Below are 18,667 nucleotides of genomic sequence, written 5' to 3'. Positions count from 1 at the left end.
GACCTTTCCATTCAGGAAGGACATTGCGGTGCTGGAGTGAGTCCGGAGAAGGACAGTGGAGTTGGCAAAGGATCTGAAGCACAAGTCCTATGGGGAGTGGCTGAGGGAGCTGGGGGTGTTTAGCCTGGACAAGAGGAGGCTCAGGGGTGATCTTATTGCTCCCTACAACCACCTGAATGGAGGGTGCAGCCAGGTGAGGGTGGGTTTATTGTCCCAGGAAACCAGCAGAGGACAAGAGGATGTATAGTCTCATGCCGTGGCAGGGGAGGTTTAGGTTGGGCATTGGGAGGAATTTCTCCACAGAAAGGGTGAATAAATATTGGAATGGACTGTCCAGGGAGGCGGTGGGGTCCCATCCCTGGAGGTGTTTAAGGACAGCCTGGATGTGGCACTCAATATCATGATCTGGTTGACACAGTGCTGCTCATAGGTTGGACTCGATGGTCTTTTCCAACCCAACTGATTGGGTGAGTCTGTGACAGGAGGCAGCACAGGCGGCAAAAGGTGGAAATAAACAAGAGGATGAAGTGTGAGCTGGCGGTCCATAGGAGCGTTGCTGAAACACTGGCACGGGAGCATTCCGAAAGGCCGCAGAGGCGGCGGACACGGGCCGGGCCGGGCCGGGGCCCGGTGAGGGGCGTGGCCAGCGGCGGCAGCGGGCGGTGTCGCAGCGGGCGGTGTCACACAGGGCCGGCCCGGCCCGTGCTGGCAGCGCCCGGTGCCTGCGGCCGCCGCCCGATCCGCCCCGCCCTGCCCTGCGGATGTGGAGCCGGCACCGGCGGTGAGTGGGGAGTGGGCGGCCGCCGCTCAGCGGGAAGGGGCTCTCGCTGCCCGCGCCGCCGCCAGGGGAGGAGCCTCCGCCCTTCCCGCCCACCCCGCCGCGGCGCGGAGCCAGTGCCGGGGCCGGGCGGCCGTGACAGCCGCAGCACTTCCCCCGCCGCCCCGGTAGCGCTCGGAGCGGGGCTGGCGGGCTGCGGGCGGAGCGGCCGGGGCGGCGGCCGCCGGGAGCGCGGCCGGGCCGGGGGCAGGGAGTGAGTCACCGGCCGGGCCGGCGGCGGGGCCGGCCGGGCTGCCCTCCTCCGCCGCGTTTGGGTTCCTAAAAAGGGAGAGCGAGGCGCAGCCTGGCAGCGGGAAGGAGCCGTGATGGGCCGCCTCAGAGCGGGCACGGCCCGGACGTGGCGGCTCCCCGGGCCGCCGAGGGGTGGAGGCTGGGCGGTGAGCCTGGCTCTGACCCGCTGTGCACCGACAAAGGAAAGGGCTGCAGCTGCCTCTGCCCGGAGCTGACACGGTGGTCCTTGGTCGTGGGCTCTGGTCCCAGAGCTGTTTTCCAACCTAATTGTGACCGTCACCCCGCCAGTCCGTGAGAGCGGGAGGTCGGGGTTTGAGGGCCTTTTTGGGTTGTTCCCCGTGCTTCTGGGTCTGTCACTGATTACCCAGAGTGTAGAGTGAAAGAAGAGGCCAAATTAACTCGCATAGGGTCTGTGCTGGTCATTGGACAACCTGTTAGGAAAATACATTTGGAAATCACATAGGCACGATTTGGAAGAGTGCTTCAGCTGTGTTGTAGTTTTCAGCAGCAATAAGCCTGAAAATAACAAACTGAAAGAGAGTAGTTTTTGGATTAGATATTAGGAGGAAATTCTTTACTGTGAGAGGGTGGTGAGGCACTGGAACAGGTTGCCCAGAGAAGGTGTGGGTGCCCCATCCCTGGCAGTGTTCAAGGCCAGGTTGGATGAGGCTCTGAGCAATCTGGTCTAGTGGAAGATGTTCCTACCCATGGCAGGGGAATCGTAACTAAGTGATCTTTAACGTACCCCCAGACCAAACCATTCTTTGATTCTGTGATGATTCTGTGATTCTTGCACAGTCACCATGCCAAGGACAATGATTCTGAATAAATTACAACAGCCAAGTTCGCTGAGTAACACACTGTTTATTTAAAAAGGCTGTTTTCAAGAGATAACTGTTCTTCAAAGTGATATTCTTAACCAGTAGGTAATATTTAATAATTATCTAGTGCTTTTCATTCTTTGAATTCTTTAGAAATGGCAGCATACACAATGTGCCAGGTGTAATTTTAGCAAACTCCTGATTATGGATAGTGATGCATTAAGGTGCAGTGACTTGTCAAGACAGTGTAGTTAGTCAATGACAAACTTAGTTACAGTGTCTCATCCCTGATTATGGTTTTCTCTGTCTGGTTCATTCTGTTTGTGCAGATACAAATCTGAAATTTTAAAAAATACTTATTTTAACAGGAGTGGGGTAACTGCCTAAAGGCAGTGGGTAAATTCCCTTCTTCAGTCAAGTTAATAGCAAAAAAAAAGAACAAACCCCAAACCAAAATCACCAAACCTTCCCCTTACTTATACATTTACGAAATTAAATCTGTCATAGGTTTTTTTTTTTTGTAGTTTCTTTACTTTTTTTTTTAATGGAGTAGGTTAGTTACCAGATTTATTGTTTTATATCAGCATTTCTAAGTTGCTTTATGAAGGATAATACAATGATATCTGTAGAATAATTTATATAAAATTTGTAAACAAGATAAAAGAGCCTGGGCTTGTTCAGCCTGAAGAAAAGAAGGTTCAGAGGAGACCTTATCACACTCTGCAGCTACCTGAAAAGAGGTTGTTGCAAGGTGGGGGTCTGCCAAGTAACAAAGAGAAAGTGGCTTCCAGTTGTGCCATTAAAATTCTGTGAAAAATTTAATCATGGAAGGAGTTGCCAGGCATTGAAACAGGCTGTCTAGGGTTGAGTCACCATCCCTGAAGTTATTTAGAAGCTCTGCAGATGTGACTGTTGGGGACATTGTTTAGTGTGGACTTGGAAGTTCTTCATGAATGGTTGGATTCTATCTTGAAGGCGTTTTCCAGCCTAAATGGGTCTGCCAGTCTATAAAGGCCTGCTTAGATCATTTGGATTATTTACACATCAAGTTGTGCCGTCAGTGCTTTAGAGCTGGACTTTGTCACAGAACATTTGGTTTATAGGCTCCAAAAAGCCATTTAAGTGTTCCAGGTTTAATTTGCCTATCAGTATGATAGGTGCCTTACTCACCTACCCAAGATGGTATAAGTTTCCTTGGTATGGTTAAAGCTTCACAAGATTAACTGAGAAGGTTCTTCCTTATAATGTGTTTGCATACTCATACCATGAGAAGCTTACTGATTTTTAAATACCTGTTTGACTAAGATTCTGTTAATGTTTTCATTTGCTGACTAATACACTGGCAGAAGTTGTTTTTGAGGATGATTTCACCTTATTGATTTGTTTTTATTTATTTATTTGCTTTCCTGTCATTACTGCTTTGCTATACGTTTCAACAACAGTTTTCCTGCCTAGAGAGTAGGACTCAAATGCCATGGGAGATCAGTAGCATCTTGACAACTGCAGAGGTTGTTCATCCTGGTAGTAGTAAGTGCATAAAAGTGCACACCTATGCCTTTAATAAGCACAGACTTGTGTAACTCACTACAGTAAAGTTTTATGATTTTAGATTTGTACCAGATATTTTTTAGCACTTGCATTTTATTTTGGTTTTGTACTTAGCAAGCTCTCAAGAGATGGCGGAAAAAACGAAAATGATGGTGGAAAGCTGGTCTTTCTTGGATACTGCTGAGTCTAACTTCAGGCCCCTGGTGGTAATTGAACTTGCAAAAGGCACCAAAGAAGAAACCATAGAATGGTTCACTAAACGAATTGTGGACAAAAAGGCAGATGGAGGTGAGTACAGTATGATCTTCTGCAGCACTTTGAAATCAAATAGGCTGTCACCATAATATGAAGGCATACATAAAAATTAGTTTTCAGGGAATTCGTGGTATAATGATTGTTTGCCAGTCTCATTTCATTTTTAATTTTTTAAACCCACTTAACCCTCTTATTAATGAAAACATTGGCTTAAGGTAAAATGCCAGTTGAACTCTAGAATTCTTCCATTTTTTTCCACTGAAGCCCTGCTAACCTGTGTTTCAGTATAATTTTGATGTCAGTTTTTGTAGCAGTTGTCTAGAATGTGTTTTTCCTGTTGCTTACAGAAACATGGTAAGCCTTGCCTAAATCAAGGCGCTTCACATGCTGTCCATAAGCCTTTGTACCATGTTGTAGAACAAAATTAAGTTAGCAGAAAGCAATTTAATCTTGAGAACTTCATGTTGGATTTTATTTATCTTTTTTTGCGACCATGTAGGGTCTTACAAAGACAGTATTTTATTACTCATTTTGGTATACTTCTGGGAATTGAAGTTAGGCTAGTTAATTTGTAATTCCTTGGATTTTTAAAAATCTTTTCTACAAAAAGTCATTATTTGTGGCTGTTGTAGCTTATTGCTTATGGTCAGTAATATTTCTGTGGCTGGTGGATTTGTGGCTACAGACTTGCTTTCAGGCCTCTGTTAGATAAGTTAGGGATCTTTCTGCTTCAAAAATCTAGTCTTCTTAAAACCAGTAGGACTGTTTGCAGAAGCACTTGGTGTGAACCTTAGAGGCATAGGTCCAAACAGTCACCATTGTTCCATTTCATTGTTGAGAGTGCTTGAACAGAAACAGGGCTAAATCAGGGGGTGACCCTGCAAGATGCTGAACACCCTATGTCAAGTGCTGTTGAAACCTTAACTCTTTGTGTCCTTTGAAACTAACATCTTCAGCACTCCTGTTGCTAGGGCCAGTATATTGGATGCTAAAATGCTAGGGGTTTTAGATGTAATTTTAATGTATTTTCTTGTTTATTTTACCCCCCTTTAAAGGCGCACAACTACTGATTAAACCGCTGGTTACGGAAAATGGAGTTGAAAATATTTATCTTGTTGGAGCTTCCCACTTAAGGCTGTTGCTGGGAGCTGAAACTGTAGGTTTGGTGAAGGAATGCAGTGATAACTCCATGAGAACTTTTACATACAGCAGTAGAAAAACTTTCAAACATTTTGCAGGTAAGCAATTGTAGGAATCTTTGTCATTGCAAAGTGGTGACTAAAGATTATAAGCAATTACGCTGCTAAATCTTTTACAGTCTTTCTATTCCTTGGAATGGTAGCTGTGAACAGCAAGTGGAAGACCAAGCCATGAAAAAAATACTTGTTCTTAACTATGGAAATCCAGGTTATATAATGAATTTTGGTTTCTTTCACATGGCTTTAATTGTTTGCTTGTCTTTTCCTTTATGCTTCTCTATGCTTCAAATAGTCTCTTACTTGTATGAAAGATTTTGTTGGAAAATAAGACAAGAAAAAAAGTTGATAAACATGATTTTATGATTAATAATCCATGTTATGAATTAATGTAGAGATTTAATTTCTGTGAGCCAATTTTGAGGCTTATTATCTTTAAATTAGCTGGAAAAATGGAAATGTTTTTCTCTGTTACATGTATGCATCAGACAAACTATAATTAACACTACAGATGCATTCAGTGGGATTTGGGCATGATTAGTGGATTCCTTCCTTTTCCTTTTTTATTTTGTGGGGGTGCCAACACAGGAACATTTCTTTTTAAATGTGCTGTTTGTAAGGTATCTAACACCCCTACAGTGGCCAAACTAATTTTTTGCTCTTTAGGTAAATACTAGAGTTCCAGCTTAGTCTTGCTAATACTTCTAATGTGCATGTTTGAGTGAAGCCTTTCACCACATTTTCAATATAAAGGTTCTTGTGTCTCTCTGAAACAATTTTTAAGTTTCCTTGTTCATTTTTACTCAACACCACTGCAATAATTGTTGCAGTGTCTTTAGTTTTGTGACCTTTCCTGAAATTAGGAAGCCTTCCGAAGAGGTGTCAGTTGCAAAACTGCCACTTCTGTTTCTTTCATGCCTTTACATTATTAATGCAAATCTGACACAAATTCTACTGCTCACAGAATCTCTAGGATTAGCTGGATTTCCAGCTGCTGCAAATATTTTTTTTGGCTGTATCTCCTGGTATTTTTTCTTTTTAAAAAAACAAATGTAATTTTAGTTCTGTCCAGGTGCAATCAGAGACATGGTCACCTAGAAAGGAAACCCTGCAGTCTGTGTTGTCATGACAGTATTTCTGGTTGCCCAGTTAAATTAATACTATACTATTATTCTTTGTATTAGAGTAATTTTGATATTTTAGCTTCTCACTTAGTGTATTTAGGGCAATCCCTAGAGTTTCTTATTCATAAGGGGGAAAAAATTGTTTTTATCTCAAGGAAATCTGACTATTGTTTCCATAATGATAAATTGCTGGGGTTGACACAGGTTTGTTGCTGTAATTATTTTTGTCCCTAATTCTGGTAATTTTTTGTAGTTGTTTGCCTCCAGGGTTGTATTCCTGTCCTGCACCCTTTCATACAACCTTCCTTTTTATTTAGATGACAATCACGATTTCCTTACAATGGCAGAATGTCAGTACATCATCAAACATGAACTTGAAAATTTGAGAGCCAAAAATGAGAAAATAATCCCTGGATATCCTCAGGCAAAGCTGTACCCAGGAAAATCAATTGGTAAGTAATGTAGTTTGTTGCTCTAACTCATTGCGTTGATGTAGGATTATGTTCATGATGATAAAAAAATTAATTTTCCTGTAATGAAGAGAAATCTTTCAGCTGTTCAGGTCCCACTATTTTTAACCAACTTTGTTTTTTCACTGCTTCAGTAATAGGACAAAAGGCAATGGGTGCACAATACAACAAGAGAAATTCTGAATAGAATCAAGAATCAAGAAAGTATTTTTCTCAACAATCAAACATTTGATCAGGGAATTAAAAAGATTTTTGGTAACTGTGCTGGGAGACTTCTAAATCCTCACTGGACAAGGCCCCGAGCAGCCCAATTTAAGCCACACCTACCTTAAGAAGGAGGGTGGACCAGATTACTACCAGAGGGCCTTGCATCCTGAGTTGTTCTGTGAGGCTGAGGCTCTGGCCTTATGCTCTTTTCAGCTGGGTAGTTTTTGCACATGTTGATGTTATCCATTATTTTTTATTAGCACCAAAAGTATTTATAATTTAAGTTAAATGATTATATACTTGGATTTTCTCTGTGCAAAAATACTGGCATGAGTACTAGTGCTCCAAAATTAAAAATTTCATAATAGGAAGGAAGTTTTATTTAATTTATTTGGTTTCACTGATAGTCCTCTTTGGTTCGAGAGCCTTTCCTTTTCATGGGAGAAAGAAGTAATGAGAGCTGGTGCTGTTTTTATGGTACCTTTGGTACTAGTTTGTGGGCAGAGATGCTACAGATTCTTAGGATAATATATCTTAAAAATTTTGTGTCCTTTTATTAACAGTATTTATTTTCATTATTGTTGGTCATCAGAGAAGCAGATCTCTGCATATTAGTGGTTGAAAAAATGTAAATAAATGCAGATGTCATTTGCATTGGTAATTACTTATATAGCCAAGGTGTTTTTCTAGTTATGTGGAGCAGATGATGATGGGAAGTAGTAAAATACTGTTACACTTCCAGTGCCTCCCTATTTTTTAGTTTATTTCTTTTTTTTTTATGGCTTCAGAGCAGTTTGTGAATTGTTTGTCTACACATGTACTATTGCTTTCCATAACAAATCTAAATACAAATTGTGGAGTATGTAGTTCGTTTGCAATGAAGATGTGATGTAATTTATGAATTAGCATAAACTGATAATTCAAATTTTTTGTATCTTTCCTGTAAATAATACAATGATGGATTTGTGGCTATCCATACAAAGCTACACGTGTCATTGCAGTCCTGACCTGTAGGACTTTTTGCTATTGAAGCTGCATCTGTTTATGTTGCAAAGCTGTGGAGTAGTTATTGTATGTAAAAAGGTTGCTCTTTGTCTTCCTGTGGACAGCACAGTATTTGCAGGAATAGGTATAACTGCTCTCTATAATTTTTTAATTACTATGAGACAATTTTTTTTAGGATTTGAATGCTAGATCTGTTTCAAAGGAACTTTAGGCTTCCTAAGTACACAACATAACCTGTTTACTTATGTCAACTTCACTGTCCGTTGAGGGAGTGCTAGGTATCTGTTTTTTCTTTTCTTTTCTAGTGAGAAGATTGTTGACCAGTGGTATTCTTGTTCAAATTTTCCCTCTGCATGATAGAGAAGAGTTGAAAAAGCTTAGTCACAACTGGTATGGCCGAGTGAAAGTTGGTTATCAGCCTTTAGGTATGTGAACAGCCTTTACATTGTGGTCATGCAGGGGAGTAGTGAAATTAGTCCCCTGCTCTTTTACCAGTGGGCAAGTTTTTCCTCTTTTAGTGTTTCCTGTGTGACCTGCTGAAATGATTCTAGATTTGCAAAATTGGTGGTTCCAGAGTCTGCAGATTCAATGTCTGTGAGTTTCCATGTAACAGCAGCCTGCTCATCATGAATTCTCCCCACTCATCAGTAAAGCAGGAATGGCCCAAGCCAAGAATGTTTTTTCAAACTGACTTGACAAGCTTTCATGTGTCTGGAACTCCCAAAGCTTTTTTGTGTTGTAGATGGGTCAAAAGTGTATTTACAACTGTTTGTTTTAAATTCATTGTCTGAATAAAGATTGTATGTTGTTGCATGCCAGCATCACTGAATAATCTTAAAATGAGTATTATTTTTAGTCTGGCAATGTGGAAAGTTAAGGTCTAAACTCTAAACCTGTAAACTTTATTAAAAATAAGAAAATAAGCATTTGGGATCTTGCCTGATTGTAAATCTCTGGGACTTGGAATTGTATGAGGTTTTTTCCTGAGCTTCAGGAAGTTTAAGATCTGGCTTGATAATGCCTGCCTCCAGAGTATTGTGTTAGGAGCATTATTACGTGCTGGTCTTTTGTTTATTTTAGAAAGGGGTTTTTTTTGGACTGACACTGGATCCATACAAAATTTTGAAATAAATCCCAAGAGCCTGTTAAGTATGTACTAATTTAGGGATGTCTTTCATGTTGGAGTGTGAAATGATGCTAATGACCTGCACTTGAATGTATTTGTTAATTAATTTTTGATTGACAGGGATGTTGGTATGCTGATCCTTTTTACCTTTGCTGATCTGTTTACCTTTCCTTCTTGTTTTCATAGACTTTTGTCTGGTTGACAGTTGTGAATTTCTGCTGTAGTGTTTTGTAAGCTGTAAGAATAGTCTGGTATTGCATGTGAGGTTTTTTTGTGGGAGTGTATTACATAGGTAATACACTGTGGTAGTGTATTTACAGTGTCAATTCAGAGGTCATGCTTCTATGGCTGTTTCTTTAAGCTGGTAAATACAGAACAGTGGCATACAAGCCATCTGGTTGTCCAAGCAGGCAAAGAAAAGAGATTTCAGCATTCTAAATGGTTTGATAGGCAGTTCTATATCAAATCACTTCTAGACTATGTAAATTATAATCCTGTTTTTAAAAAAAATAATAATATAAGTGATATGTCTTGGAGGTAATACATCTGTCATGAAATGTACCCATTACTAGTGCACTTTTTACATCTCTATAGCACTGGAGCAGACAAATTTAGTGAGTACAGCAAGTATGTATCAGTTTTTTCATGAAGACTACTCTATCTGATACGTTTAAGATTTTGATACACCTGTCCATCTATCCCTTCAGTTCCTTGAGGGTTGTCAAAGCACAACTAGCCCTTTTTGTCTCTGGGCAAGCTGAAACAAATTTGTTTCCTGGCAGTACATATGCCAGTGGGAATTTTCAGAAGCTGGGTGTCACTTGATATCAAAGTTTGGTTTTTTTATTACATCAGATGTCTTCCATACCATTCATTGATCAATTCTGTTTTCAAGAATGATAGTGTTTTCTCTTTGGTTGGGTTTTTTCTTTTTTTTTTCCCCTTTTTCTGGATATCTGACTTCCCAGACATTTGAATAATATGTTTATGTGGATATATATGTAACATTAAAAAAAAAATAATTCAGATAACCATCTGACTTTTTGTAATAACGGTGAAGAAAGAAAGAAAAAGCAATGATATTCATTGTGTTATTTAGAAGAAAAATGGCAAGTTGTAAGTTCATGTAAGGTCAAGTTTGATACTGTACTGACATCTCTGTTAAGTGTAGTCTTACTTGAGTAATTTCTTTCTGCAGATGACATACGCTGCTACTTTGGCGAAACCATTGCTCTCTACTTCGGCTTCTTGGAATACTTCACATTTGCTTTGATTCCAATGGCTGTCATTGGGATTCCTTATTACGTGTTTGCGTGGGAGGACTACGACAAATACGTGATGTTTGCCACGTTCAATCTGCTGTGGTCCACTGTGATCCTGGAGGTTTGGAAGCGGATGTGCGCCATCCTGACCTACCGCTGGGGCACGCTGCTGATGAAACGACAGTTTGAAGAGCCAAGACCAGGCTTCCATGGTGTGCTGGGGATCAATCCTGTCACAGGGAGGGAGGAGCCAGTGTACTCAAGTATTAAGAGACAGCTACGGATTTACCTGGTGTCCTTACCATTTGTGTGCCTTTGCCTCTACTTCTCACTGTACGTGATGATGATTTACTTTGACTTGGAGCAGTGGGCTCTGGATTATCACAAAGAGAATGAGTCCAACTTCAGCAGCTTGATGCTGTATGTGCCCAGTATCATCTATGCCGTTGTGATTGAAATAATGAACCGTATCTATCGGTATGCTGCTGAATTCTTAACATCATGGGGTAAGAAAGTGGTTTGTTCTCCTTCTTTCAAATTAGAATCCCATATACTTGGAATTTGCTTCTTTGTAGAATGCATTAAGGTGAGCTCTTGTTCAACAGAATGCTAAAGAGATTTCCCAAAGTAGGTTCTTGCTGTGGGGTAAAAGAGATGGCCATTTTAACTTCTTATATTTTGTGTGTTCTGAGATTGCAGTTTCATATTTGGTATAATTTGGTCTGAGTCTGCCATACCATCAGAAGGGCTGATCCTGCCTTCCTCCTCAGCACCTCTCTGCCTTTGGTGCAGAAGTTCCCCCTCCCTGATTTAAACTCTTTGGCTGGCTGTCTCAGCCATAGTGCTGACAAAAGGGGCGGAGGGAGAGCATGAGGATAAGAGCTCAGAGGTGCATGGATGGCAGGAAGGATTGTCCTGGCAAGTGGCACTCACAACCTGAGTTTGCTTACTATGCTTTAGTCTACTGTACATCAGTGCAGAGGCATTGAGACAATGGAACCAAATCTAAGCCCACTCTAAATGTCACATGAGAGTGCTTATGTATGCTGCATATATAATAAAGACTGGGTTTCCACATCCCAATTAAAATGTGTTTCTCTGGACACTCTCAGAAGAGGAGGAATGTTATAATAGATTATCTTTTTTTTCCCCCTTGTGAGTGTGATTTATTTAACAGATTGGGCCTTGTGTTTTGTAACCTAACATAAGGACAATGAAATGCTGGTGTTTTTTTGAATTTTAGCACATCTACAGACACGTGAAGTAATTTTCAGACAAAGTTAATAGATTAAGCTAATGGAGAATTAACTGCTTTGTGTAGCTTTTGTGTAGCATATTTTGTAGCAATATGGCATTGATTTGCAGGACAGAATCCAGATTACTAAAGTTAACTCAGAAAGTTAAGGGAAGAAAGATAAAGCAAAAGGGAGATTGATGCAGAACACAGAATAAAAAGAGGTGTTGAAGTGGGGGTTGGTTATGCTTGCCAAAATGATTTGCTCAGTAAATTCAACCTGACATCCATGATAGTAAAAGCAGGCAATTTCTTTGTTTATGACTGTTCAAGATTTTTATTCAAATAATAATTTTTAAATTTGTATATAGGGCTCAGCTGGCTGTTTTGTTTCATTGTTTTTACTACACTGCAAGAAAAGGCGGTTCTGTGAAATATCCAGTTATGTTGATCTGATAGACTAAAATGTCTTTAACAGGCAACTCAAAGGTTTTGTTTTTTTTCTTATCCAGAGTTAAGCTGGTGTTTCATATTCAGCAGAGGCAGTATTTATGTAACCTGCTTGTGCCTTTCCTGTGGAATCCAATTTGTTTCTGCTGCCATGCTCTGAATAGGTTGAAAAGCTCATCTGGTTGTCCTATCTTCTCTCCCACCTGGCATATTTTCAGATAATATCTGACTTCAACAGCTAAAGTGACAAAGCATGGGAAACATTCTGGGGTATTTTAAGCACCCCTCTTGCACCTATTTATCTGATTGTGTAGCAAAAGCTAAAAGTAAAAATTGCAGTCACTTGAGTGCATTTTCACATGTCAGGCCTGACTTGATGCTCCTGTCAGAGTAGAGCTCTGCTGTTTTGTCCTGAGCAAGGTCCATAGGTGATGGTGTCTCCTTTCAGCCTTGTTGACACAACACATGCTAGTGTGCTGCCTTCCCACTTACTGCTTACCCAGGGATTAAAGGTACAATCTAACAAAAAAGCAGAAAGAAATTGAAGATCTCCCATCCACTTCCCTTTTCTCCCCTCTAGTAAATCAGCCTTCCTGAAATACCAAGTTCTGACAGTTTATCTTAAATGAACTGAAAATCTCAATTTAGAAGTAATGCATCTGTTGAACATCACATACTCTAGTCTTGCTTTAGAGTGTAGGGTCTTACCTAAATTCCTTGGAGAGAGATGAGAATATTTCTGTGAGCACTTACTGGCTTTGAATCAATTTTGGTATTGTTACTTCTACTTATATATTCCTATTAGTCTTGCATTAGCCAAAGAGTAATTGATAACTAGATATATTTTGTTAAGTCTTAAAAGCTGTGGGTGTTTTTTTCTTTTATAAAATAGCTCTTCAGAGTAAGAAATGTGTAAAAGAAGAAACTTTTGCAGTAGAAAAAATACTGGAGTTGTAGTATGTATGATGTAGTATGTATGATAATACTGTCAATCAGATTAGCTTCATAAATTAAGTGAGGTATTGGTACAGTATAAATTCTTTCTATCATGAAGTGTTGGAATAATAGAAACTATTAGATAAGTAGTTTTCACGTGGAGTAAAAGTATCTGTTCACTTTTTTGATAGCAATGTGTAGTACATGGTAGGAGCTTCTGCTGTTTACTAATTAATAATTTTGTTGGTATTTTAGAAAATCACAGGCTGGAATCTTCATATCAGAATCATTTAATTCTGAAGGTTTTAGTGGTAAGTATGTCATATAAGCAGCTTTTAAAATTATTTGAAAAGACAGCTTATGCTGTGTTTTATTAGTGCTTTCTTGGCATTACCACAGTGACCTACAGTTTTGCTCAAGGCCAAATAGTAGCACAAATATCAGAGTAAACAAGATTTCTGTTATGGTTGCAGTAACTGCTAGACTATTTTAGATGCCTTTTTTGTAGTGGAGAGTTGGCTTTTTATTTGTGTCAAATTGTTCTTTTATTAGGATGGTGCATATATGTTTCTGTTAATTGGTGTGGTCTGTCTTCAACTGAGAACTAGTCTGTTCAATTTTTTTATTTTATGGTAAACCATGTTTTGAAAAGTTTATGTATTAACTTCCACCTATACTAACATTCAGACAACCAGTCAGAGTAACCTGAGAATACCTGTCCATCAGTCTACTCCTGTGTAGTTCACAGCATATGGGGATCTATTTAATTTATCTCATCTTCTTGTTTCCTTTTTGAAAAGATTATTTAAGTTTTTTCCTTTTTTATTTCCTCAATTTCTTTAGAGTTCCTTCTTTATTTCCTTCACCATGTTTTTGTATGTGTGTGTGTTTATTTGGGCTTTGTTTAGTTAGTTTGTTTTTTTTGGGGTTTTTTTTTGGTGTTAAATCTCTGTGTTACTGGTTACTGGTAACCTCTAGAGCTAAAACTCCTGTAGATATCACATTATAGTTTTGTCTCTTCCTGTAGCCTTCTCATAAAACCTAGAACCATTTCTTTTTCCCTATAAGGTATTTATGCAAAATTATTTTAAAAAATTATGAAATATCAAGTGTAAATTTCCCCCAATTTTCGTTCTCAGTCTGTGAATGGCTCTCTGCACTCCCAGTGTAATCTGTATTGGGCAAGAGCTTCAAAACAGGTGCTGCAGCACTTACAGCAAATAGGAAACTAGTTTGGTTATGTCTCATTGTAGAAGTAGGGAATATTTCTCTTGGCCATAAAACCTTTTGAAGTGATTAAGCGTAAACTGGGCCTAACATATATAAAGGAACATTTTTAGAGATTGCAAGACACGCCACCCAATGTGTATATTTTGACAAAATATTTATTTTTAAAAAAGTCACTACTTTTAAATAAAGATCAATGTATCCATTTTCTAATGTTTTCTGGACAAGTTGCCAAAAAATGAAAGCTAAATAGAAGGTGATGTGTTTTTGATGCCCCCATTTCATAATTCAGGTATAATTCTCTTTGTACACTTTGCTTTAGGAAAGCTTTAAGCTTTTTAAATGCAAAACTGAGTAAGACAAATATTGAAAATGTGTTTAAAAATGGTAAAGAAAATTTTGATGGGCAGTTTGCATCTTCATGGAAGTCATTTAATCACAGTAGGTGTCAAGTTAGATGATATTCTGCATCTGAAGTTTTGCTCCAGTACTAAAATCAAATATTTTTATTTGCAGTTCAACTTCTTAAATTGTTTTGCATCTCTCTTCTACATTGCCTTTGTGTTGTTTGATATGAAGCTTTTGAGGCAGGTGAGTTCCAAGAATATCTAAGGAATGTTGATGAATCTAGAAAAATAAAGGATTGATTGAAACAGACTTCAATGGTTATTCTAAAACATAAACTTGGCAATTAATTTATTTCACCTATGTTTTCTTATAAATCCAGCTTCCATGTTTCAGTTCCCCTAATATTATTGCAGAATCATAAGATTAGAGTAATTCTTTCTCTCTGTGTAAATGAGGAACTGTTTTCAAATAAATTTGATCATTCTCTCACACAGAGAGAATGAGACTGGGAAATTTTGATTTCCTCTTTATTTCCTTTTATGTTAGAAGATGTTACTCTCAGTAGTGTTTTAAATGAGAGATTCTTGAGGATAGGGTTGTGATTAAGTTCAACCACAGTGAAGATGTGAGAATAAATAAAAGCAAACATAATTTGTAGTTGGTATTTTAAATCACTGCATGAAAATACATGAAAATTTGGTATAAGGAAAATATTTCTGCTCTAAACATAATGAGCAGTACAAGAACTTCAGCTCAAGACCTCTGTTACTCTGAAGTGATCTCTAGCAAAACACTTGACATACCTATACCAGACATTTGTGACATTTCCTTTACTTTCAGGTAAAGTCAAGAAATGAAAAACATAGAAAAAAATTTAGTCTTTAGCTCTGTGATTGTCATTGGCATATATTAAATATGCCTTATGCTTCATTATATGTGGTATACTGTTTTCAAGATACAACCAGATATACAAAATACTAAGATTACTAGCTCCTAATTAGTCCTTTTTAGTGCACAGCAAGGGATGGGAACTAGATCATCTACACTTTTCCTGTGCTATTGCTAGGTTTGTTAGGCTGGCCTTTTTTTCATAGTATAGTTAGTGTTACTTGAACTCACAGAATTGCAAATGATCATAGGTTCATCACAGCTGTATTTTTTTTAATTTCTTTTTTTTTTTATCTTAAGAGCTTGGCCACTTTGCTGATAACTTCACAGATCCTCAACCAGTTTGCAGAGTCCTTGCTTCCTTACTGGCTCCAGAAGAGATACAACAGGAGGATGAAGAAACGCATGTGTTCCAAGAAGACTGATGTGGACCTGTCACTAGCTGAACAGGTCAACATGGAGAAAGAAATGGGAACCTATTTGGTACGTTGTAGTACTGTAAAAGAGTTAAAACTTTTCTGGGCTGTAGTTGACAGAGGCAACAGCCAAGGCAAACAATAATATTTTTGGCTTTCTGGCGTGGCAGCTTATTTCGAGCTTCATCAGGTTTGCTGGTAGCTGTTTATGCAGCTGTATGTTATCCTGGTCAGGAAGTGGATACAGTGCAGGATCCTAGTAACATCAGAATTAAGGGAAAGGAATGAATAGCTCTATCTGGAGCTACCTAACCCCATATCACTGGAAAGAATTATTTGTCTAATATGCCCTTAGTATGCCCTGTGTGTAATATGCCCAGAGACTACCAGGAAGAGTAGGCTGGCACAGGAAGGGGGAAAGTACTTCTGTTTTGGTTTGATTTTGCAGTGGTACGAATTTAAATGGTCAGTTAAAATAGATCCTGACAGAGAGTGCTTACATCTAGATGGGGCCAGAAATGGAGGACAGAGGAAACTGACTCTTCAAAACAGTACTCCTGCTGAGTGCTCTAGCCTCTTGAAACCACACCTTTGGTATTCCTGGTTCTGTTCTTGACCACCTCCTACCCAGTATAATTTTTAGTTGTATTTAGCAGATTTCATTACTTAAATAAAATACTGAAATTTCATTACTTTCATTCATTACTTAAAATCCTAAAGGAATTCACACAGTGGAAGTCAGTGTGTATGTCAAGGCCTCACACATGGGCTGACAAGTTGATCAGATGCTGCAAGCACAGTCACAAGAGTCTTAGTACTGTATGACTTCTGCTTTTACAGAATAAGAAGTACATGTAGATATTGTACCTTTCTTGTAAAAGGTTGACATTAGCAGTTTGAAATTTGATAACAACACCATATCAGATTCCTCTCTTCCTGCATGAAGTGTCATGAAATGGGAGAAGGAGAAAGAACTGTCACCTTTACAATTTAAAAACTGTACAAATGTGTTCCTGTGTGAAGGTTGGAGTGAGATAGAATTAGACAGCCTGTCTTGCAGTGCAGAACACAGCAGAAGTCCCTGCATTAGTGTCTGAGCTGGTAAATCAGCACAGTCCAGCACTATACCAACACGTCGGCCAGCACAGCTCCCAGAGTTCTGTGTCAGCATCAGGCCTGACCAAATAAGCTCTGCCTCTTAAACCTGAGCTGACTCCTGATTCTCAGCTGTCACATACAAAGCCAGTGTAGTGTCTCTGAGTCACATTGCCCAGTGCTTCTTGTGCAGAACTGGATCAAATGTATCTGCACCTGTTGTACTGTTGTGCCCTGAATGCTTTTTCACAGGAACACAAGAGGTCAATTGGAGAGAGTTAGGACTTTGCCTTGGTTATGTCCACTGCTAGCCTCAGTTTCAGTTCTAAGTACTGTGTACTCAAAGCCTTAATTTTATATTCAATCTAAAGATTATTGTTTTGCTGTGCTTGTGAATAAATGATACTAGACTACTGATTTGTTTGCAAGCAGTGAGCTGCCAGAAGGCAAGAATATTTCTAAAATTAAAACTGTCACAAGGGGGAAGCATTTGACTGTTCAGTAACTGAGGAGTCTTGACAGAATTCTGTGTTTCAGGTTCTTTTGTTTTGATTCCTTCTTTCACATACTCTTCAGCACTTAATTCTCTATTCTTTTTGTCCTCATTCTCGCTTACTTTGCAAATATCCAGCCCTTAACCCTGTTTAAGATGTACAAACATCCTGCAATAATTTTTTTAATTATTATTTTTCTAATTTCTGCTTTACTCCTCTAGTTAATTTTCCCCCTTAATTTGTTCCTTGTTTTTGTGTCCTTGATGCTGTAGTTGATCTTGGGACTGCCAATGGCACAGTTAGAAATTTCTTTAACATTGTCTCAGACTCCTGTTTTCCTACACAAAGTTTCATGAATTGAGTAGGAGAAAAATAAATACTTATATGCTTCATACTCTGCTATTCTGAAAGCCAGTAGGTATTGGGCAAGGAAATGTGAAGTGTGAGGAATCAGTGGGAATACTGTGCAGTTACCAGAAGGAGGAGCACAGAGGAAAGCTCTGCCTGCAGTGATTGTCTGAGAAAATGATAGCACTAGCAGATGTGTGGCTGCCATTCCAGTGAGTGTTCCTGTAAATGTCCCTGAAGAAAACCTTAGTAAAATTTAGAGTTTGTGCAAAATGTTTCTGAGGAAAAAATCTTAATGGCTTTAGAAGTTAGGTAGCTGTTCATGGTCTGGCCTGCAGATTGGTTTGTGAGACCGAACTGTATTGTGGAACTTCAAAATGAGCTTAAGTGAGAAGTGCAATTAATGAGCACCCCATGTTTATTTGTGAGCTTGCAGACTTCTACTGCATCTCTCTTCTGTTTCCTAGGAGAAAAAAGCACTAGGTGTTGGAGGGGGCAGTCAGTTTAACAGCTCTGATGGGCAAAAAAGAGTAGATAACTGTGTGTCTGATGCATGGAGCCAAAACCACTTTCATGTTGTTCATGCAATAATTTCAGTTACTGTCAAGTCTTCACTTTTTCAGTTTTGAGAGAGAGGACAATACATGTGTCTGTGTAAATACAAGATACCTAGATCTCACTTCACCTTCTTAGTGGTATTTCACCATCCTTTGTTTATGAACACTTTTTCTTTAAAAGTTGGTTTGATTCTTTCGTAACAAATTTGCTTCAATCATAGCAAATTATTTTTAATACTACAAAACTAATATACAAATAAATATCAATCTCCTGCATATGAATACTTAATCAGCATTTAAGCACCCCCATTCTTGGTTTAAAGATCAGTTCATAGACCTATTGGGATTTGTAAAATAGGGTCTTTTGTTTGCACTAATTGTTCCTTTCTGATATCAATGCTGCCATGTAGATTTCATTCTTCAAGTGGGCCACTAACTCTGTCCTACCCATTTTGAAATAAACAGAAGCAGAAATACCAGAAAAGAGTTGCCTATCTACCAACCTACCATTCTGGTTAGGTCTTTCATGGACAGTCAGAAATGCTAGGACTTTCATTGCTGCAGTGCTCTCAGGAGAATGTTTTGCCAGTT

At 39.1% G+C, this 18,667-nt stretch overlaps 1 protein-coding gene across 3 annotated transcripts in view; it reads left to right on the top strand.

Annotated features, from left to right (window-relative positions):
- The window catches only part of ANO10 (anoctamin 10), a 125,668-nt gene that overhangs the window by 4,305 nt on the left and 102,696 nt on the right, over positions 1 to 18,667 (top strand). The window contains exons 1-9 of one of the 3 annotated variants that reach the window (XM_056483490.1): positions 646 to 781; positions 3,553 to 3,726; positions 4,749 to 4,931; positions 6,331 to 6,465; positions 8,001 to 8,120; positions 10,020 to 10,589; positions 12,959 to 13,014; positions 14,447 to 14,521; positions 15,467 to 15,649. In XM_056483490.1, coding sequence (XP_056339465.1) covers positions 3,567 to 3,726; positions 4,749 to 4,931; positions 6,331 to 6,465; positions 8,001 to 8,120; positions 10,020 to 10,589; positions 12,959 to 13,014; positions 14,447 to 14,521; positions 15,467 to 15,649 — 1,482 coding nt within the window. In that variant the 5' untranslated portion in view covers positions 646 to 781; positions 3,553 to 3,566. Of the gene's footprint in view, positions 1 to 645; positions 782 to 841; positions 946 to 3,552; positions 3,727 to 4,748; positions 4,932 to 6,330; positions 6,466 to 8,000; positions 8,121 to 10,019; positions 10,590 to 12,958; positions 13,015 to 14,446; positions 14,522 to 15,466; positions 15,650 to 18,667 lie in introns of those variants that run through there. The other 2 variants (XM_056483491.1, XM_056483488.1) reach the window with 2 other exon arrangements.

Source organism: Oenanthe melanoleuca, chromosome 2 (assembly GCF_029582105.1).
Source record: "Oenanthe melanoleuca isolate GR-GAL-2019-014 chromosome 2, OMel1.0, whole genome shotgun sequence".
Lineage (NCBI taxonomy): Eukaryota > Metazoa > Chordata > Aves > Passeriformes > Muscicapidae > Oenanthe > Oenanthe melanoleuca.
The sequence above is the reverse complement of the archived record's forward strand: the minus strand, read 5'-3'. Positions and strand labels throughout refer to the sequence as shown.